The sequence below is a fragment of the Artibeus jamaicensis genome, unplaced genomic scaffold, assembly GCF_021234435.1.
Source record: "Artibeus jamaicensis isolate MK-2021 breed Jamaican fruit bat unplaced genomic scaffold, CSHL_Jam_final scaffold_916, whole genome shotgun sequence".
Taxonomy (NCBI): domain Eukaryota; kingdom Metazoa; phylum Chordata; class Mammalia; order Chiroptera; family Phyllostomidae; genus Artibeus; species Artibeus jamaicensis.
The window spans coordinates 18,671,391-18,688,146 of record NW_026522059.1 but is presented as its reverse complement, the minus strand read 5'-3'; the positions used below and the strand labels follow the sequence as shown (position 1 = coordinate 18,688,146).

The following is a 16,756-nucleotide window of genomic DNA, read 5'->3' as shown; positions in this document are numbered from 1 at the left end:
GGATGGTTCTAAGGTCCATCAGGTTCATTAGAGGGAGCACACACACGCGCAAGGGACTCCTGTTCTATTAGATTTACCTACTCTTTTCCTTAAGAGAGATGGCTCAGAGACTGTGCTTCGGCCTCAGGAGATCTGAAAAATATTACTTTTATTGGAGGATTCTTTCTTTCCTGCTCTTTTGCCTCTTTTCCTGACAGGACAGATTGATTCTTTCTTGAATCAGAAAGGTTTGGAACTTGGGGAGAAGTATGCAGTGATAGGACTGGATTAAGCTTGAGGCCATTTAGAACCATAGCCTATATGTACATGGTTTAGATTTACTCACTAACCCATCCATGGGTTTCAACATTACTCACTAGGTTCCTGTTTTGGGACTTGGAACCAAATTCCTGATTACACAGAGAACTCTATATTGTCTTCTTTTATGCATGGACATCCCTTAGGAATCTTGCAGTGAATGGCTCACTGGTTGAAGTTTAAGTATAAAATGAAATTTTCCCATGTTTAATAAAGAGGAGGGAAGTGGAAATCTCCACCATCATCCTTTACATTGTCTCCTTTAAAACACAATGGACCAACCTTTTCATTTTATGGTGTAAGGGTGCTGGCCTACTGACCTCTGGAAATATAAAGATACACTTCTGAAATGAACTCAGGACCCATAACAAGGTATACATGAAACAAGGTACATCAACTGGTCCTTCAGAGATAGTGCTATTTGATCTTTTTTTTTTTTTTACTGTATAAATTTGCATGAGATTCTGACTGGTTTTTACAGTGTGCTTAATAACTGCCTGCAGTGTGCACTGTACTCTAGTTATGCTCATTCAATAATAAAACTGCTTACTTTCCCTTCAAGGTCTTGTGGAATTAACTTTGTTAGTAGGATTTCTGTTTCCCTAATGAAAGTAAAAATTTGTCTGTTCTTAGATCTCTTTTCTTATTACCTTACAACCATTCTGTCATACAATTTGAATCACACCATGCCTTCTAATAGTTATAGTTGTATACATTATTTTCTTCATCTGTAAGGAAAGAATCACTAGGTTGATTCAGTTGTCTGTATAAACACATTCTTTGCTTTTTTCTGCAATAACTGGCAACACATTAAGAAGGTATGTTTGAAGTCTGACTTAAAAATAGACTGCATTGTGGCAGAGGGTGGGAACATCTTCATACATTGAGGGGCCATGTAACCACCCTTCCAGAGATAAGGAATCTGATTAAGATGCCAAAAACAAGGGAAATAAAAATGTTTTAAATGTGAGCTGAGTAAGTGGTCACTAGAAACTATTCTGTGAATTATAGCCATTGATTTGCAATCAAATTTCTTTTTTTCATGGGCAATTCTGCTTAGTATGCTCCAGAACACATGGCAGCAGAGGATTTATTCATAACAATGCTAATGATTCTCTAGAGTAGCAGGCAGGAGGCCAACTGGAGTGAAAATTACGTAAGAGGGCCTAGAAAATAGCATGTATTTAATAGCATCAGCTTTTTTCCCATTTCTATTTAAATAAAATTTTCCTCCAATTGTATGAAAATGAAACATGCTTTAGTCTTATCCCAATATTACCTTAACTTGTTTCAATACAAAAACACATCACACTTCTTTATAGAACATTGTTCTGATATAGGATGTATATATTATGTCTGTGAATAAAATTCCTACATGAAGCTGAAGAAAGTACTGAGAAATCATTTGTCACTAGGTATTTGTTTTATGAATCTTTTACCTACATGCTTTAACTATACCATGTATTTAAATGAAATACAATTCTAATGGTTCAGAATATTAGACTAGATAACCTGTACATACGTTTATAATGAAACAGGGCTACAGACTTGTTTCACATCTCCAAAATTGATACACTTCAAGGGCAATTAAAATAAGAAACTAGCCCAAGGTAAATTATGCCATTTAAGCAGAAGATCTGGAATAATAGTTCAGTTATTTATTTCTTCATATAGTCTAATAATATGATTTAATTAAAAGCAGGCCATATGAGGCTGCTAATGGGAGATAACTTTAAAATTAGAAAGCTATAATTACAAAATGGCCATTTTATTTTTCATTTCTTTATTTGTTTTATTTTTTTCTTCATTTGTTAAGGTAAGAGGGCTCTTTAAAAAGATTTTATCATTCCCCATATATCTAATTGGAAGGCGAACAAAGAATGATGTCAGATGACTACTGGATGTCTAATAGTGACATATTCATGTTAACGCACTTTGGACAGACTTAAAGGTTATCACTGATTGAGGTAATTTATTTTTTCATTTTTCACTCCCCTCAGAATCCAGAACTTGTGTTAGCATGAGTGAAATAAAGGTATTAAAAGTAAGTTTCAAATTTTCAAAAGAACTGAGTTAGTACTAACTGCATCTATTGTCATTTGTATTCTGTGCAAAGTTGATTTAAAATGAAATGGAAAAATGCACTTCAGATAAATGCTCTTATCAGTTAATGGTAGGAATTTACCCTCGAAATTCTCACACTTAGCCCGGAGGAAGATTTCATAAATAAGTGGAGAACCCTAAAACTCACCCTTTATTCTTGGTGCCACAAGTGCATTCATGAAACATTGAACCAACTAAAATATGCCAGGTACTCTTAGGCTCTAGAGTTATAAAAAGATCAATACGAGGTCATTTGAAGAATTAACCAGCCTACCTAGAGGACAATGATTAAGAGTATGGACTCCAAAACAAGGCTTTTAGACAAGTGTGCCTTTGAGCAAGTGACTGAATCTCTCTGTATATCTTGGTCTCCTCATCTATAAAATGAGAGTATCAGTACTCCCTAAGCCAGGGAGTTGTGGCAAGGTATAAAACAATAGCGGCACACAATTACACACTGTGCCCAGCACAGGTAGGTAAGTTGTTACTCCTCATCATTCCTCCTCATTATGCACTTGCCCTATTGAGCTGCTTTAATTTCTAACTGAAATTCCCTGTTTACTCTTGTTCCTGCATGTTCATATACACTGAACCCTGAAGGGGTGAAACACCATCCCTTCACACCCGGTAAATCACCTGGTTCCTTCTTATTTATAACTTTAAGATTCAGTCCATGTATAAAGACTTCCCTGATCTCTCTCTGTAACTAGGTCAGATGCACCTTCATGCTCTGCTCATAGTAGTTTGTTTTTATTTCTAGCAATGGACCTTATTTGTCTGTATCTCATTAGATGGTAATTCTTTCCAGGAAAGGACCATATTGAATTCACGATAGATCCCTAATAGAACCAGGATGATAACTGGTGCTGTTGAATGCCTTTAAAAAGGAATAAATGATACTATTTCTTCTTTAGAACAATTGGCAGGCTAGTAATTATTTAACAGTCCAAATGCTTTTATCCCTAGAGTCTTATTATTATAATTATTAGTTGGGTGCTCACTGTATGCTATGACAATGAAAAAAGGTCAAGGATATTGCATTGGTCCAGTTAAAAAATAAATAAGTCACAGGCTATAATGTATAGCACATGACTATCGTTAATAATACTCCATTCGTAGTTGAAAGTTGATAGAGAATAGATCTTAAAGGTCTTCATCACAAGAAAAACACTTTTTTGGTAACTATGTGTGGAGATGGATGTTAATCAGACTTATTGTTGTGATCATTTCTCAATATATATAAATATCAAATCAGTATGTCATGCACATGAAGAAAATAATATGTTATGTCAATTTTACCTCATTTAAAAAATACTGATTGGGGTTATGGCCTATACTCTCAAATTTAATGATTTACCTTTTAAAGTTCTAAGGCACTAAAATAACTAAGGCTTTTGCACACATCAGGGGTACCTTTACACAGGGTATATTGTTTCAGTTTTAGATATATGTGAATCCGTGCTGGGAGCTCTAGGGAGCAGGGGGAGGGCTAAATGGGTGTGGTTTCCCTACTAAGAAAAAAAGTGACTATATATGCCTGAAGGAAGTCAGAGAGCTTGCCAGCCAGGGACTGAGGGAATGGCATTAAGGCAGCAGTGACCACAAACGCTGAAGCCCGATGCAGAAATGTGAGCAGTGCTTTGAAGAAACATGAAGGAGACCAGTGTGGCTCAGCTGTGTAGTATAGAGGGGGACCAGTAGAGAGGTCAGTGTGCACACAGGCAGATTAAGTAGAGCATTATAAAGTGCTTGGCATTTATGCAGATTTAGGAAGCCAAGGGTGGATTTTGAGTGTGTATGTGATGCAATCTGACCTATGCTTTCAAGACCACTTTGTGTATTCAGAAGAGATGCAAGAGACAGGGAAAGAGGAAATTAGTTGGGAGAGAGGATAAGAGGTCCAGCGATGGCTGGTGCCCCAGATGTGTTTATATAAACAAATGCAATGCCATCAGGTGGAAGAAGTCAAATAATGAACATTAAGGGGAAATATGGAAGCAGTCACTATTTGTGTTTTATTACCTTTACTTAACATTGAGTCAGATCATAGATATGGATGATATAAGGTAATTATGTTTCAACAGATACTTTTTAAACTATGAAAAATAACAAAGAAAGAAATTATTTTTTAAAAACATTTTTTATCACAAAGCGATTTGCAGGTACAGATATCCTGTTCTGCTACCATTTACTGCATGGGACGTTCTCGTGAGATAATACGCAGGGTTTCTTATCACTGAGCAGAACTTACCCCAGGATGCTATCATTTTGGATATACTTCTGACAAAGATAATCTCTCAGTGTCCAACATAAGCTCTCATAAACATTTTCTTCAAATTTAAAATGTGCACTTAATCCTAAACAATGATAAAAATCTATAATCTAAAATAGACAAACTTTGTGCATCTCTTATGGTTCAATTCAGGTTAAAAAATATTTACTTGGCATGTTCTTGTATAAACTAATGCACTGCATGCTGAAAGGTGCTATGTAGCATAGGACTTCATGAGTGTATGGTCTCTGAGGTGAGACTAAGACAATATTATAAGAAAAAGTAAAATACGTACAGTTGCATTTTAAAAGTGTGCAAAGTAAGGTCATGTTTATTTTCATATAAAAAATAACAACCTTGTTTCCTTATTTTGCCACTTAGGAATCCCAGTCCAATAGCCAACTTTCTACTTATACATTCTAAAGCAAAGGCTACCAGTCAGTCAGAAGTTCCAAAAGGCTTAGCATGAAAAGCAGCTGAGACTTGCCACCTAACACTCAGACACTGATGAAATTGAAATAGAGGCATAAAAAAATTAACAATGACAAAGGCAACTGCTAGAATAAGCAAAATTTATATATCTCTGGAACACTGAAGAGGGGGGCTGTGGATGTAATGTAACTCATTATCTCTTATACTGGGGAATCAATATATACTGTCTAGAGTTGGTGAGACAAGAAACAGAGCTTCCTAGGTTATGCAGGGTCACAAAGAGGGCTGTTAGAGCAAATAGGAATAGAAATTATTACAAGACCCAGCTGAGACTTAGGAGAACAGAGAGGGGTGGGGAGGATGAACATTGCTTTAAATAGTGAACTATTCTCTATTATATTTTTAGTTACTGCATACATATTTTACTTTAGTAAAAACACTAGTTATATCTTAATTAAAAGTAATTGACCCTTGTATTGTTTGTATATATTACTATTACCAACATGGGATGATATACTTAATTGGGCTATAATTAATCCCATAATAATTCATTTGTGTATATTTTGACATTTTAAAGCTTTACATCACTAATGCACATGCTTTACACACTAATTTTTACTTTTAAAGTATTAAATTAATGAATCTGAAATCCAGACAGTCCTGTGTGTATTGAATTTCATATAATCACTACAGAGGAAAGTAAATAGATACATGTTAACCTGCTAAAAAAGAAAAAAAGTATTAACCTCTCCTTACTCTGTGACAGTGACAGTCACAGGAACAAGTGCTTTAAATAAGTTATTTAATATCATTCTTGCAAGAACTTTACAAATTACATAACATTATCTCACAGTTTGATGTACAAAATAAATAATTTGAACAAGGTCACAGAGCTGCCCCAGGCTTTTTTCTTGTTTTTAAATCATTGTTTATAGTTAAATATATCTAACTCTAAAATGCAGGGATCTTTTTTCCTTTCCAGTATATTAATTCACAGTTGTACTCATATTTTTAACATCAAAGTATTTTAGCTGTTTTCTAATAGCTTAAAATGTGCATTGAATAACTTTTGTTTTCCATAATATCTTGGCATTATGGTTAAAAGTCACATGAGATCCAATTATATTTATGGTAAAATTTTTTTATCTCCGAAGGAATTTAAAAATACCAAACTCCCATGTGGTAACTTTAGGAAGGAGGTAAATGTGTAGCCATATGATGGCATTAATAAATTAGATTTAGTTAATATTAAAATGACAAAAATATAGCATTTCAACTAAAATATCATAGGCAATGCATGTTTTCCAGTACTATACCTCTTGCTGAAAACTTCACTGGGTCTGTATGTGTTGTGTTCATTAATTGAATTTTTGCAATAACTTATTGCAATAAAAGTATTATCCAGTTTTAGCTATTTAAAAATTGAGGCTCAGGTTGCCTCTGGCCATAGGTACATGAGAGGACTTGAATCCAGGTCTCTTCTTTCCTCCATGTTGTTTGTATATATTACTATTACCAACATGGAATGATATACTTAATTGGGCTATAATTAATCCCATAATAATTCATTTGTGTATATTTTGACATATTCCTTGCTGATATTGGCATTGATGTGGCCTATCAATAAAGAAGAAGCTGTTGGGAAGGAATGGGATTATTTCAGGCAAGCACATTCTTAGCACATGCTGTATTCCGGTACTCGCACATTTCCCATCTGAAATCAACCAAAGTCATCTATTTAATCATTTATCCCAGTGTGTACAATCTATTCTTTTGATCTGAAATTATCTGTACACTTTGAGTTTTCTCCATCAGAATTTTTGGTTATTTTTGTCTGGATTCTGAAATTTTCTGTAGTTTCTTGATGATTACTGAGAGTAAGTTTTAAAAAGTGTTTTAGTATGCTTATCTGGCTATAAATAAATTTCTCTTTTGTGTAGTTCTTCATTCTAAGACAATGTAATAACTCTTTTCTTAAATTTCCTATTATGTTCCACGAATCCATTGTTTTTTCCCCTTTGGGAGAATTCAATCCGAACTTATTAATTCTACTTTTATTTCCCTCATTTTCTGATAGATGAAATGATCAATTCAAGGCAAGAACTAAACAGCTGTTCTAATATTAACAAAATGACACTTTACTAGATACCTACCTTTTCTTTATTTCTTTATAACAACATTTTGAAGTAAAGAATTTCAGTTTTCCCCATTTTAGAGGTGAGTCAATCAGCTTAGAAAAGTGACTTGTGTTTTAGTCAGAAATCATCTCATATAATTCTAATCTATCAATATATTATATGAGTAGAAAAATTGCCATGTGATCAGACACCAAGAATCCATACTTTTAACTATCTGATCAGGGCTTTTGGAGTATTTTTTCCCAATGAAATTTATAGTGAGCAACACAGTTCATACCATTGACAACTTAAGCACCTGCATGCAAACATACACACTTACATAGGGTATAGTGACTGCATTTTATTAATCTCTGTACATAACCAAAAAGTTCCACAAATAATATTTATCTTTACTGGGTTCATTGAATTTTTAATGTTTTTCTCTTCTTCTCATTTGTTTTCATTTATTTTATTAAATTTTATGTCAATTTTAAAAATGCTAGTCATGACCCAATGGATTGATTTTATGACTCACAGGTGATGACCCACAGTTTGGATGGCCCCAGATGATGTCATCTCCATGTCCATGGTGTACAATGCATTAGGATCATTCACCTGCCTAGAGCGTCTATGTTAACTTTCCACTGTGGTGTCATTGTTTCTCTCTCCTTACTGACTCTTGTTTTCATTGTATTTCTATCCTCATAATATAGTTGTAGACAAGCATATGATTTTTGAACATGCAATATTATTTGTTCTAATAAAATTATTTTATTCAGTTGTAATACCCAATTCCAACAGTTCAAGATAAAAAAAATTTCTATGGTCTACAATTGAACTCTCTGTCACTTCCTTTTAAAATGTCTGTTTTTCCCACCAGTACTTTCCCCCTCTTTCCAGAGACAACTATATTCAAACAACAATACAAAAAAATGATTCAAACTAAAATAAAATGTCTGTTTTACATTAAAATAATTTCTAAAACCACTCTGTGTTTGACTTTCTGTTTAACACTCAGATATGTTTTGTGTGTGTGTGTGTGTGTGTGTGTGTGTGTGTGTGTGTGTGTGTGTGAGAAAGGCCACAAGTCACCAGTTCCACAAAGTTGTGAACTGGTCCTTATTTTGGAAAATTCTCTAGGAATTTATTCAAAATGCCTAGTCATAAAATTCTGAACCACCAGCATCAAACCTACTTCATTGTTAACTGGTGACTTGCATGATTGCCCCTCTTGCGTCCACTCTTGTCCCTTCAAAGCCATTCCCAAACTGTTCATTTATGCAGCTAACTGCTTAGCAAATTCCATTCCCCAAGAGAAGGTGTCTCTCTATTTGGTAACTGCCCTCATCTCAAAAATATTGTCTCTCTGCTTTGAATGTATTTTTCCTAAGACCGTTTCTAACATCAGAGGTCTTCTCCTAGCTATGATCATTGTTTGATCTTTTGCCAAATTCATTCTGATGACTGGTCTTTTACTAACTCTATCTGCGGCAGTTCTGGCAACTGTCATACCTGATACTATGTCACCGATACTAGTTTTAGGTCCTTCTCCACCCCCCTGTGTCTTTAGGTCTTCCTTGTGCCTCTGGAGCAGTCTGAGCAGCTCCGATTTGGCTATCACTTTTACGTGACCAAATTCTTAGGAGAACTAGATATGTTCCTTTTTCCGTGTTTCAGATGAAGATTGATCACCGATTCTTGATAATATGTAAGTTATTGCATTTACCTACTTCTGTTGAATCATCAGTTGCAGTGTTTGTTCTTCATTTACTCAGCCAGCATTTTCTGAGCACCTAAGATTTCAAGCAATCCCCCAAGACCTGAGCAGAAATGAAGAGGTGCTCTTGCTGCTCTCAGTGACTAGCTTTCCTACTATCATATGCATATTGCTTTAGAGACACCTGGGAATATAAACACTTTCCAAAACCATGTCTTTATTGAATTCAATCTAAAAACCCTTGGTAAAATCTCTGCATTGCTGTATCCAATTTGTAGGTTATGTGTTAAATGGCTGATTTTTTAAAAGTACAGACATGACATTAAACATTTATTGATTCCTTCTAATAATAATAAAAAAAAACATTAGCAGCCCTGGCCAGTGTGGCTTGGTGTTTTGGAATGTTATCTATAAACAGAAGGGTCATGGATTTGATTTCCAGTCAGAGCACATGTCTGGGTTGTGGATTCGGTCCCCAGTCAAGGTGCGAGCAAGAGGCAATCAATGAATGTTTCTCTCTCACGTGGATGTTTCTCACCCTCCCTCTCTTCCTCCCTTCCCCTCTCTCCAAAAATCAATGAACATGTCCTTGGGTGAAGATTAAACAAACAAACAAACAAACAACAACAATAACAACAACAACAACAAACCTCAGTAAAAGAAAATACTTCTCACCATGACAACTTGGTAAGGCTCTATTCCATCCCGGTCTTCCATCATCTCCCATGATACAGGTGAGTGTTGAATAACCTTGAAGAACATAACCAGCATCACAGTAATAGGTGACTGTTGACCCTAATTTATAATCCATTCCAAGTCTGGTGCCATTCATTATATTGCCCGGGTCAAAGCAGGACTCTCGGAGTTTTGCTGCAAAATAGTGTTGATATAAAGTGAATTTCTGTAAAATATTGCTTTCTACACAGTTTTTAAGATTTTTTACATTCTTACTACTAAAGGAAAGTATCAACATCCTTTCAACCTCTGAGTGCTTGGCTTTTAAAGCAGCCCTTAACCATATCTGACCATTTTGCTAATTCATATCAGTAAGAGAATAAAATGCTTCATTAGTTTTCTCATTAAAATTAGTATCTAATATATGTCATCAAACATAGGGTTTTAGAGTCTATTATAAAAAGAAGCAGGACTCATTGCCTTATTTGATATTTCTTTGTTAATGTTTACCTGTTCCACGGTAGCCCGGCCTATGTGCAGCCCAGGTCATCTCACCACTAACAGGAAAACGAAAGACACTTTTTCTGTCTTGAAAACATTTTTCTTAACCTACTTGCTCTAGTCATTCCCCTCGTTTCTGTCAGAGGCCTGCCCATTGTAAGATGGTGACAAAACCTATAAAACCCAAACCCATGTCTTTTAAGATAGAGAGTCCATCAAACAAAGCGCTTTCAAAGCTCATTGAATGAGACAATTGTAAAAGTATAGTCCATTCACAACAAAAGAAGTGTTTTCTGTGTACCCAGGTAGTGAACCACAGAGACAGAGGTAACATTTTGAAAATAAATAGAGAAATAGACTAGTTTATACATTTTGAGAACAGGTACTAGAACACTTTGTCATCAAATGATCTAGTAATACCTTAATGTTTTCAATATGTTATTATTTACTTAAGAAATAATAGAGAAATATACGATGTTAGCACCATTACAAATTCAGAATAAGAGAGGCGATTTCCTACATTAGAGTATGTTAATGGGAAGTCAGGAGGTGGGTATATCTCTGGATGTAACTTGCATCCCCTTCAGAATTTAAGTCAAAAATATGTTTGTGTTTGGCTATTACAGAAATCATATTACTATATCCAAATCTGATAAACTCCAATAGTAAACATATATTGTTTTCTTTCCTAAAAGTTTTCAGACTTCAAAGTACTTTAACACTGATAGGAAATAATGAGAAATCAGTGTTTTAGGAAGAACATTATATAAGATTTTTCCCAATACAACTGAAAGAGGAATGGTGGAACAAACACTTAAATGATTCCAGCTGGATATGAAAAGCATGAAGAAGGTCACTTTCTTTCCTGCCAACAAATACTGAAGAGCCCACTACCCAGGCAACTCTGGAAATACAGCAGTAGACATTTAGAAAGTATTCTAGCCCTCACGTCATTTCCAGTCTATTAATACTTGTATTAAATAAATACTTGTAATTGGGATGAGTATTACAAAAGAGGAAGCACTCAGGAACATACCTGAAGAACTGACAGATAAACTGAATGTTATACAACGATGAGCTGACTGGGTCAAAGAGAGGTGAAGGGGAGAAAGTACACTGGAGTGTGCAAGTTGAATAAACTCAATTTTTGAGTTACAATACAAAATTAAAAACTTGATCTCCCAAATGTGTGCACCAGTGTTGGTGTGCACACTTGTACATGTGTACACTCACACAATTTGTAGCCACTAATTATATTCACTGTAAAAATTGTTTTCCAATCCAAGAAACCATATCTCTTCCCAGAAAAAAAAATATCCATACAACACTGTTTTCAGGTAAGAATTAGCAGGGCAAATACTAAATTTAGTCACTAAGAACTGGGCTTTAGTGTGGTAGAGGCTGCTTTTTTTTATTTTTAAGAATAAAACCTCACACTGAGTCTCCTTATACAAGCAGGAAAACACAAAGTAATTTTAGGCAGAACAACAACCTAGCATTTAAAGCTGGCCTTCATGAGATTGAACTAAATCCCTTGAGGAAAATGGAATGATTGAAAATACCCTTTGAAAGAATTACTCTCTGACAAGTCTAACAGCCTAATATTCATCTTTTGGAAAGTTGCCTTTTCTTCTTTAAAGCTTCCCCAAAAGTCTGTATCATGGATAAATCTCAACAAAATTAAAGGGAATTTTCCCACAAAGGTATGAACATGTTGGAAATTGAAAATTATGCATATAAAGGACAGGCACATGATAGAAAATATAAAACCATGTGTAAATATTCAAAGATGGAAATGATAAGCACCAAACACAGAATTAGGGAGGTACCATCATGAAAAAGTATGGCTGCCTGAAGGTAACCTTGGGTGCTCATGACGGTTTGCCTGGGTCATCAGCTAGCTGGGTTCTGCCACACGGGGTTGGGAGCTTTTTCTAATAGAAAAGACTGATAGAGTGCTCAAGTTCAACTCTCCACAAGATGCTTCCTAGACCACAGTCACAGGTCTAAACTTCCCCAGGGTCCTGTGGTTTGGAGCATCTGCAGACATCCCTAGAGAATAGCTGGCACCCCAAACCCTCACTGTCTGCACCCCAAACCCTCACTGTCCGGGACCAAGCAGACTGTATATTCTCCTGGTAACACGACCACTTTCCTGCTTTGCTCTGTAAAAGGAGACCTGGAGAGGTTTCAATCTTCCCACTGGAATAAAATCCATGCCATGCTCACGCACAGCAGACACCTTGTCCCCGGAATCCATTCCCAAAAGTGATGAAGATATTGGAGGTTTCCAAGCAATTATATCCTGCTGACCTGTGAGTTTTTCCTTTCCCTAAAAAGGCCTTCCTTAACCCATGGTATATGAAGTTGTGAAATTTATCCTGACTTCTTCTGATAGCCCTGAAGAGACAAACCCAGTTCCCATGGCAATCGCTACACATTAATTGTATATGCAATATTTTAGTTCTTAAAACAAGAATTAATAGATATGAAGAAAATGTGGCACAACGCTGAGGTTTGTCAAGTTAAATGGTAGATAGATACTTGCAGTTTACTTTATTATTCAATATTACCTTCAGTTATTGAAAGCAATTTATAATTTTAAAAAGCCAAGTGGTATGTTACAAATCCAAAATATGTATTTTCAAAACTTAATTGACAACCTGAGTTAAATTATCTGTATGCCCTTTATGTACTCAATTATTGAAAAATACATTTTAACTTTAAACAACTAAGATCTAATTTGTTTATAATCACTCAGAGTAAAATGTAAGAAAAATATATTTATAAGCATCCATAGGCATTGTAATACTGATTCCTTTAAATACATGCAAAATATTCTAAAATATTATAATCATCACTATATTTTATTATCCTTATTCTGAATATTGACATCTTTAAATTACTTTAGACACTTTATGAGATATAATTATCACTATACTTTGTTCTCTATATCACTGAGAGTAGTCTCCATATAAAAAATATTTAAATGAATCTTTAACTGCCTCAAAATGAGTTTTTTAAAATTATTTTGTGGTTTCAGCCAACTCTCATAGTATACTAATTGCTAATTTGTTTGCTGATACATTTCCTTTGGTAGTAATTAGGGAAATGCTCATTTCCTTTTCACTGAGGAAAAGTCAGAGCTCTTTATGAGATGAATTGTAGGTAGCCTGCCGAAGAAATACAGAGATAGTAACCCCTGACAACAGCCAATACAACATCATCCTCCTGCATAAAATACTCACAATTTAAATCATGATGTTAAAATCAAATGTTCATATTTACCTTTATATTCTAAATGAAATCCAGTGTAACTAACAGATCCATCACTCCGAAAAGCCAAATGCATGGTATTGGAGCTACTTTCTATTCTCTCTGGTAACTTGCTGTCTTGAAAACTTCCAATTAGTAGACTATTACTGTCTGGCCCATCATATATATAGAGGAAGTCATAGTTTGGTTCTATGCTAAAACTAAACAAGAGAGAGAGAGAGAGAAGGAAGTCATGTGGTTATTACTAAAAAATTAACCTTAAGCCATATAATCATATACTAATACAGTCAATATCTTTTATCTATTTATAATTTTTTTACTCAGACATTTGCATCAGGAAATGAACCCATTTTTTTCTTTATCAGATATACTACTTGCCTTCATTTCAAATTTTATAAGCAGTTTTACTATTTTAAAAGTCAACTGCATATTAGATTGAAACAAAAGTTTGAGATACAAATTTGCATTTAAATTAGGAAAATGAAGCACCACATAGTTTTAGGTATACCTTTTCTTGGAAATAAATATATTTCCTTCTTTTAAAACTTAATGTAGGAGAAATCAAACTAATACACTATTTGTCAAAATTAAATAATGTGCAAATAAAGACATTTTAGCACATAAATTTTCTAAATTAATATTTTAATATTGCAAAATTTACAAATTAAATTTGCCTAAGAAACCTGCCAAAGTATGATAATTGTCCCATGATGATTATAGAACCCACATATTTATAAGGCAAAACAAAGCAATCATTTGTCTCTCTATCATCTAGCTCACATTTTGGCAGAGAAGAGAATGGACTTAATTGGGTCACTAAGCCAGTAAGTTCACAATAAAACCAGTAAAGTTTGCCATTGTTGAACATCCATCAGTGGAGAAACTTTTTTCACATATTATTATCCTCGCATCTAAATAAGAAACTTGTTAGGTGACAGATACAAATCTACTAGATTTACAGAGGTTGTACCCTCCAAAATGCGAATCCTTTATGTGAGCCCATAGGTGTAAGGGAGGGAGATCGAGCTGCTTACTTGTGCATAAACAGTGGTGAAGAAAAACCGGGGTGATACAGAGGTTCCCAACCTTTGATATATATAAGGGACCCTGCAACATGAAAAACTTGGGGGACCCCTACTTTGCTGTATTTTGTTTTCATTTATTCAGTTGCTTCACAAATCGAATGAAATTAATTGATCTTAAAACCTTTCAGTGCATCTGAGGTCTGAATTTTAGCTTTTGCTGTAATACAGCAGAAATGACAGAACAGGGCCTTATTTCCTTACTGACTACCCTTCGTTTAGGGTAAAACGCCACCTTTCTGAACTTCATCTCTTTCAATTTAAGATTTTGTGAGAATTACAACTTCCTGACCCATCTTACCTTGGGGATAATCATAACAAACAAGTGCTTTGTAAATGATACATTAGAGTGGTGTTTACTATCCTTGAAGGCCAGAAGCTCAATTAAGGTTGGATTACAGTACCCTTCTTTTTAATTTGTAGTTTGGGGTTAAACACTTCAAAATATTGATTCATAACTTCTTTGAAAATGATGGTAAAACAAAAACAGTGTTTTTATAGGAAATCTTTGAATATAACTATAATGATAATTTTCCTGAAACACTTGAAAGGCAGTACATTCTAGTAATACATCATATTTTATAAGGCATTTTCATAAATAGCAGCTTGTTCAAACCTATAATTCTGTGGTATAGAGAAGGGACCATCATTTCCATTTTCTAATGAGTGTACTAAGAACATGAGTGATCTTCTTAAGGTCACATAATAAATGACACAGCTGGAAATCAAATTTAGGTCATGCACTTCATGTGAAACAGCCTTCTACCATTCATTTACTTAACTAGAATAATTTTATAACAAAGCCCTGTCTCATACATTTTATCATTTTTAATGTCAGTGTTGCCATTTCCTCAACTGTGAAATAGGAATATTGATAATACCTCGCCAAGTTGTCTTATAGTTGGGCCCTGACGTATAACTAATGATATTATTGTTGCTTTGTCATTACCAATTATCAATATATCACCGCAAGATTATAGAAATAAAAATTCTACACACATGCATTTCTTTTCAAATTTTCATGAATCCAAACTATCTTTAGTTTTTTAAAAAAATCTATCTCGGATATATTAGAAAAAATGCATAATTAATCTCGATCTTTTGCGGAACTACCAAGCAGTTTTAATACACTAGCAAAAGAAGGGCTTGTGTTACTAGACCACACACACATCAGCCTTGGACACTGGAGATTTGTAACATTTCTACTTCGGACATTTTTGATTTGTTGATACCAATTACTCCCAATGAAATGGTAAGGGCAAGCAGTATGTCAGGTTTTGTCATCCCAGCCTATTAGCTCCATGTGAGAAAACAGAGACTCATTCAAATAATGTACCCAAGGTGACAGGGATGACAGCGGCAGAGCCAGAGCCCAAACCCAGCTGCCTCCTTTCTCACACAGGATGCTACATCCTCTGTTGCTTCAGTTCTGACGGAGCTAACCCTGCAGCCAAGTACAGGGACAAACGACAAATGCCAATTTGAAAACACTTCCGTGTCAAGTTCTATCACAGAAGACATTTCTTCTGTTCCATCGCGAAAGAAATATCACAGAAGAAATTTCTATTGTGGAGGAACAGAAGGAGGATCCGTAAAATTCTTCTTTGTCAGCTTGCTTTAATGAGACCACCAGCAGAGGTGGTAAATAGATTCCACATCTTCCCAAGCCCGATGGTGGTGCTGCACAAATGGATATTTAGATACTTCAAAAGGTTTGGAGTGACCCACTTATGGAGGAAGAAAAAAATCCTTGAAGTACTGACCTTTTCATTTTGAAGTTTAGGAAAAACTGAATTTTTTGAAGCCGTGATGGCAAGTACAAGGAGGCAGAAAAGGTTATAAAGAGATCACATTTCATGAGAGTCAATAAGCCACTTGACTTCTAACATGTTTCCCGTCCACTGGAATCTGGTGAAGACACTCACCCACCAACCTTCTGAGCTGTACTGGCATCTCTGCTATTAGATGGGGTTTTGCAAACTGCGGACTGTGGGGTGTTGGTGTTGGAATTAACAAGCAATAATAAAATGTCATGTATAGAAATAAAAATTTGCCTAAGCAAACACTAGAGCAGATGGCAACAAGATTATTTTTTTAATGTGGGAACGCACAGGTACTCACCTGATAAATGCCAAAGAGATGACATAGTCTGTGTTGACAGTGATTGTCCAGTCACAGTCCCTGCTGTGGGGATACGGGTGAGGGAAGTTCGGGGAAAGAATAAAGCCCGAAGATCCAGTTAAGTTGCCTCCACAGGGTGCTTGGAATAAACAAAGAAAACCCC

General features: G+C 35.1%; 1 protein-coding gene across 3 annotated transcripts in view; it reads right to left on the bottom strand.

The window, feature by feature from the left end:
- Window positions 1–16,756, bottom strand: part of CSMD3 (CUB and Sushi multiple domains 3) — a 921,636-nt gene that overhangs the window by 226,277 nt on the left and 678,603 nt on the right. For all 3 annotated transcript variants that reach the window (XM_053661036.1, XM_053661038.1, XM_053661039.1), the window contains 3 exons: window positions 16,594–16,732; window positions 13,403–13,590; window positions 9,614–9,808 (listed from right to left, as the gene is read on the bottom strand). In XM_053661036.1, the coding sequence (XP_053517011.1) occupies window positions 9,614–9,808; window positions 13,403–13,590; window positions 16,594–16,732 (522 nt within the window). The remainder of the gene's footprint in view (window positions 1–9,613; window positions 9,809–13,402; window positions 13,591–16,593; window positions 16,733–16,756) is intronic.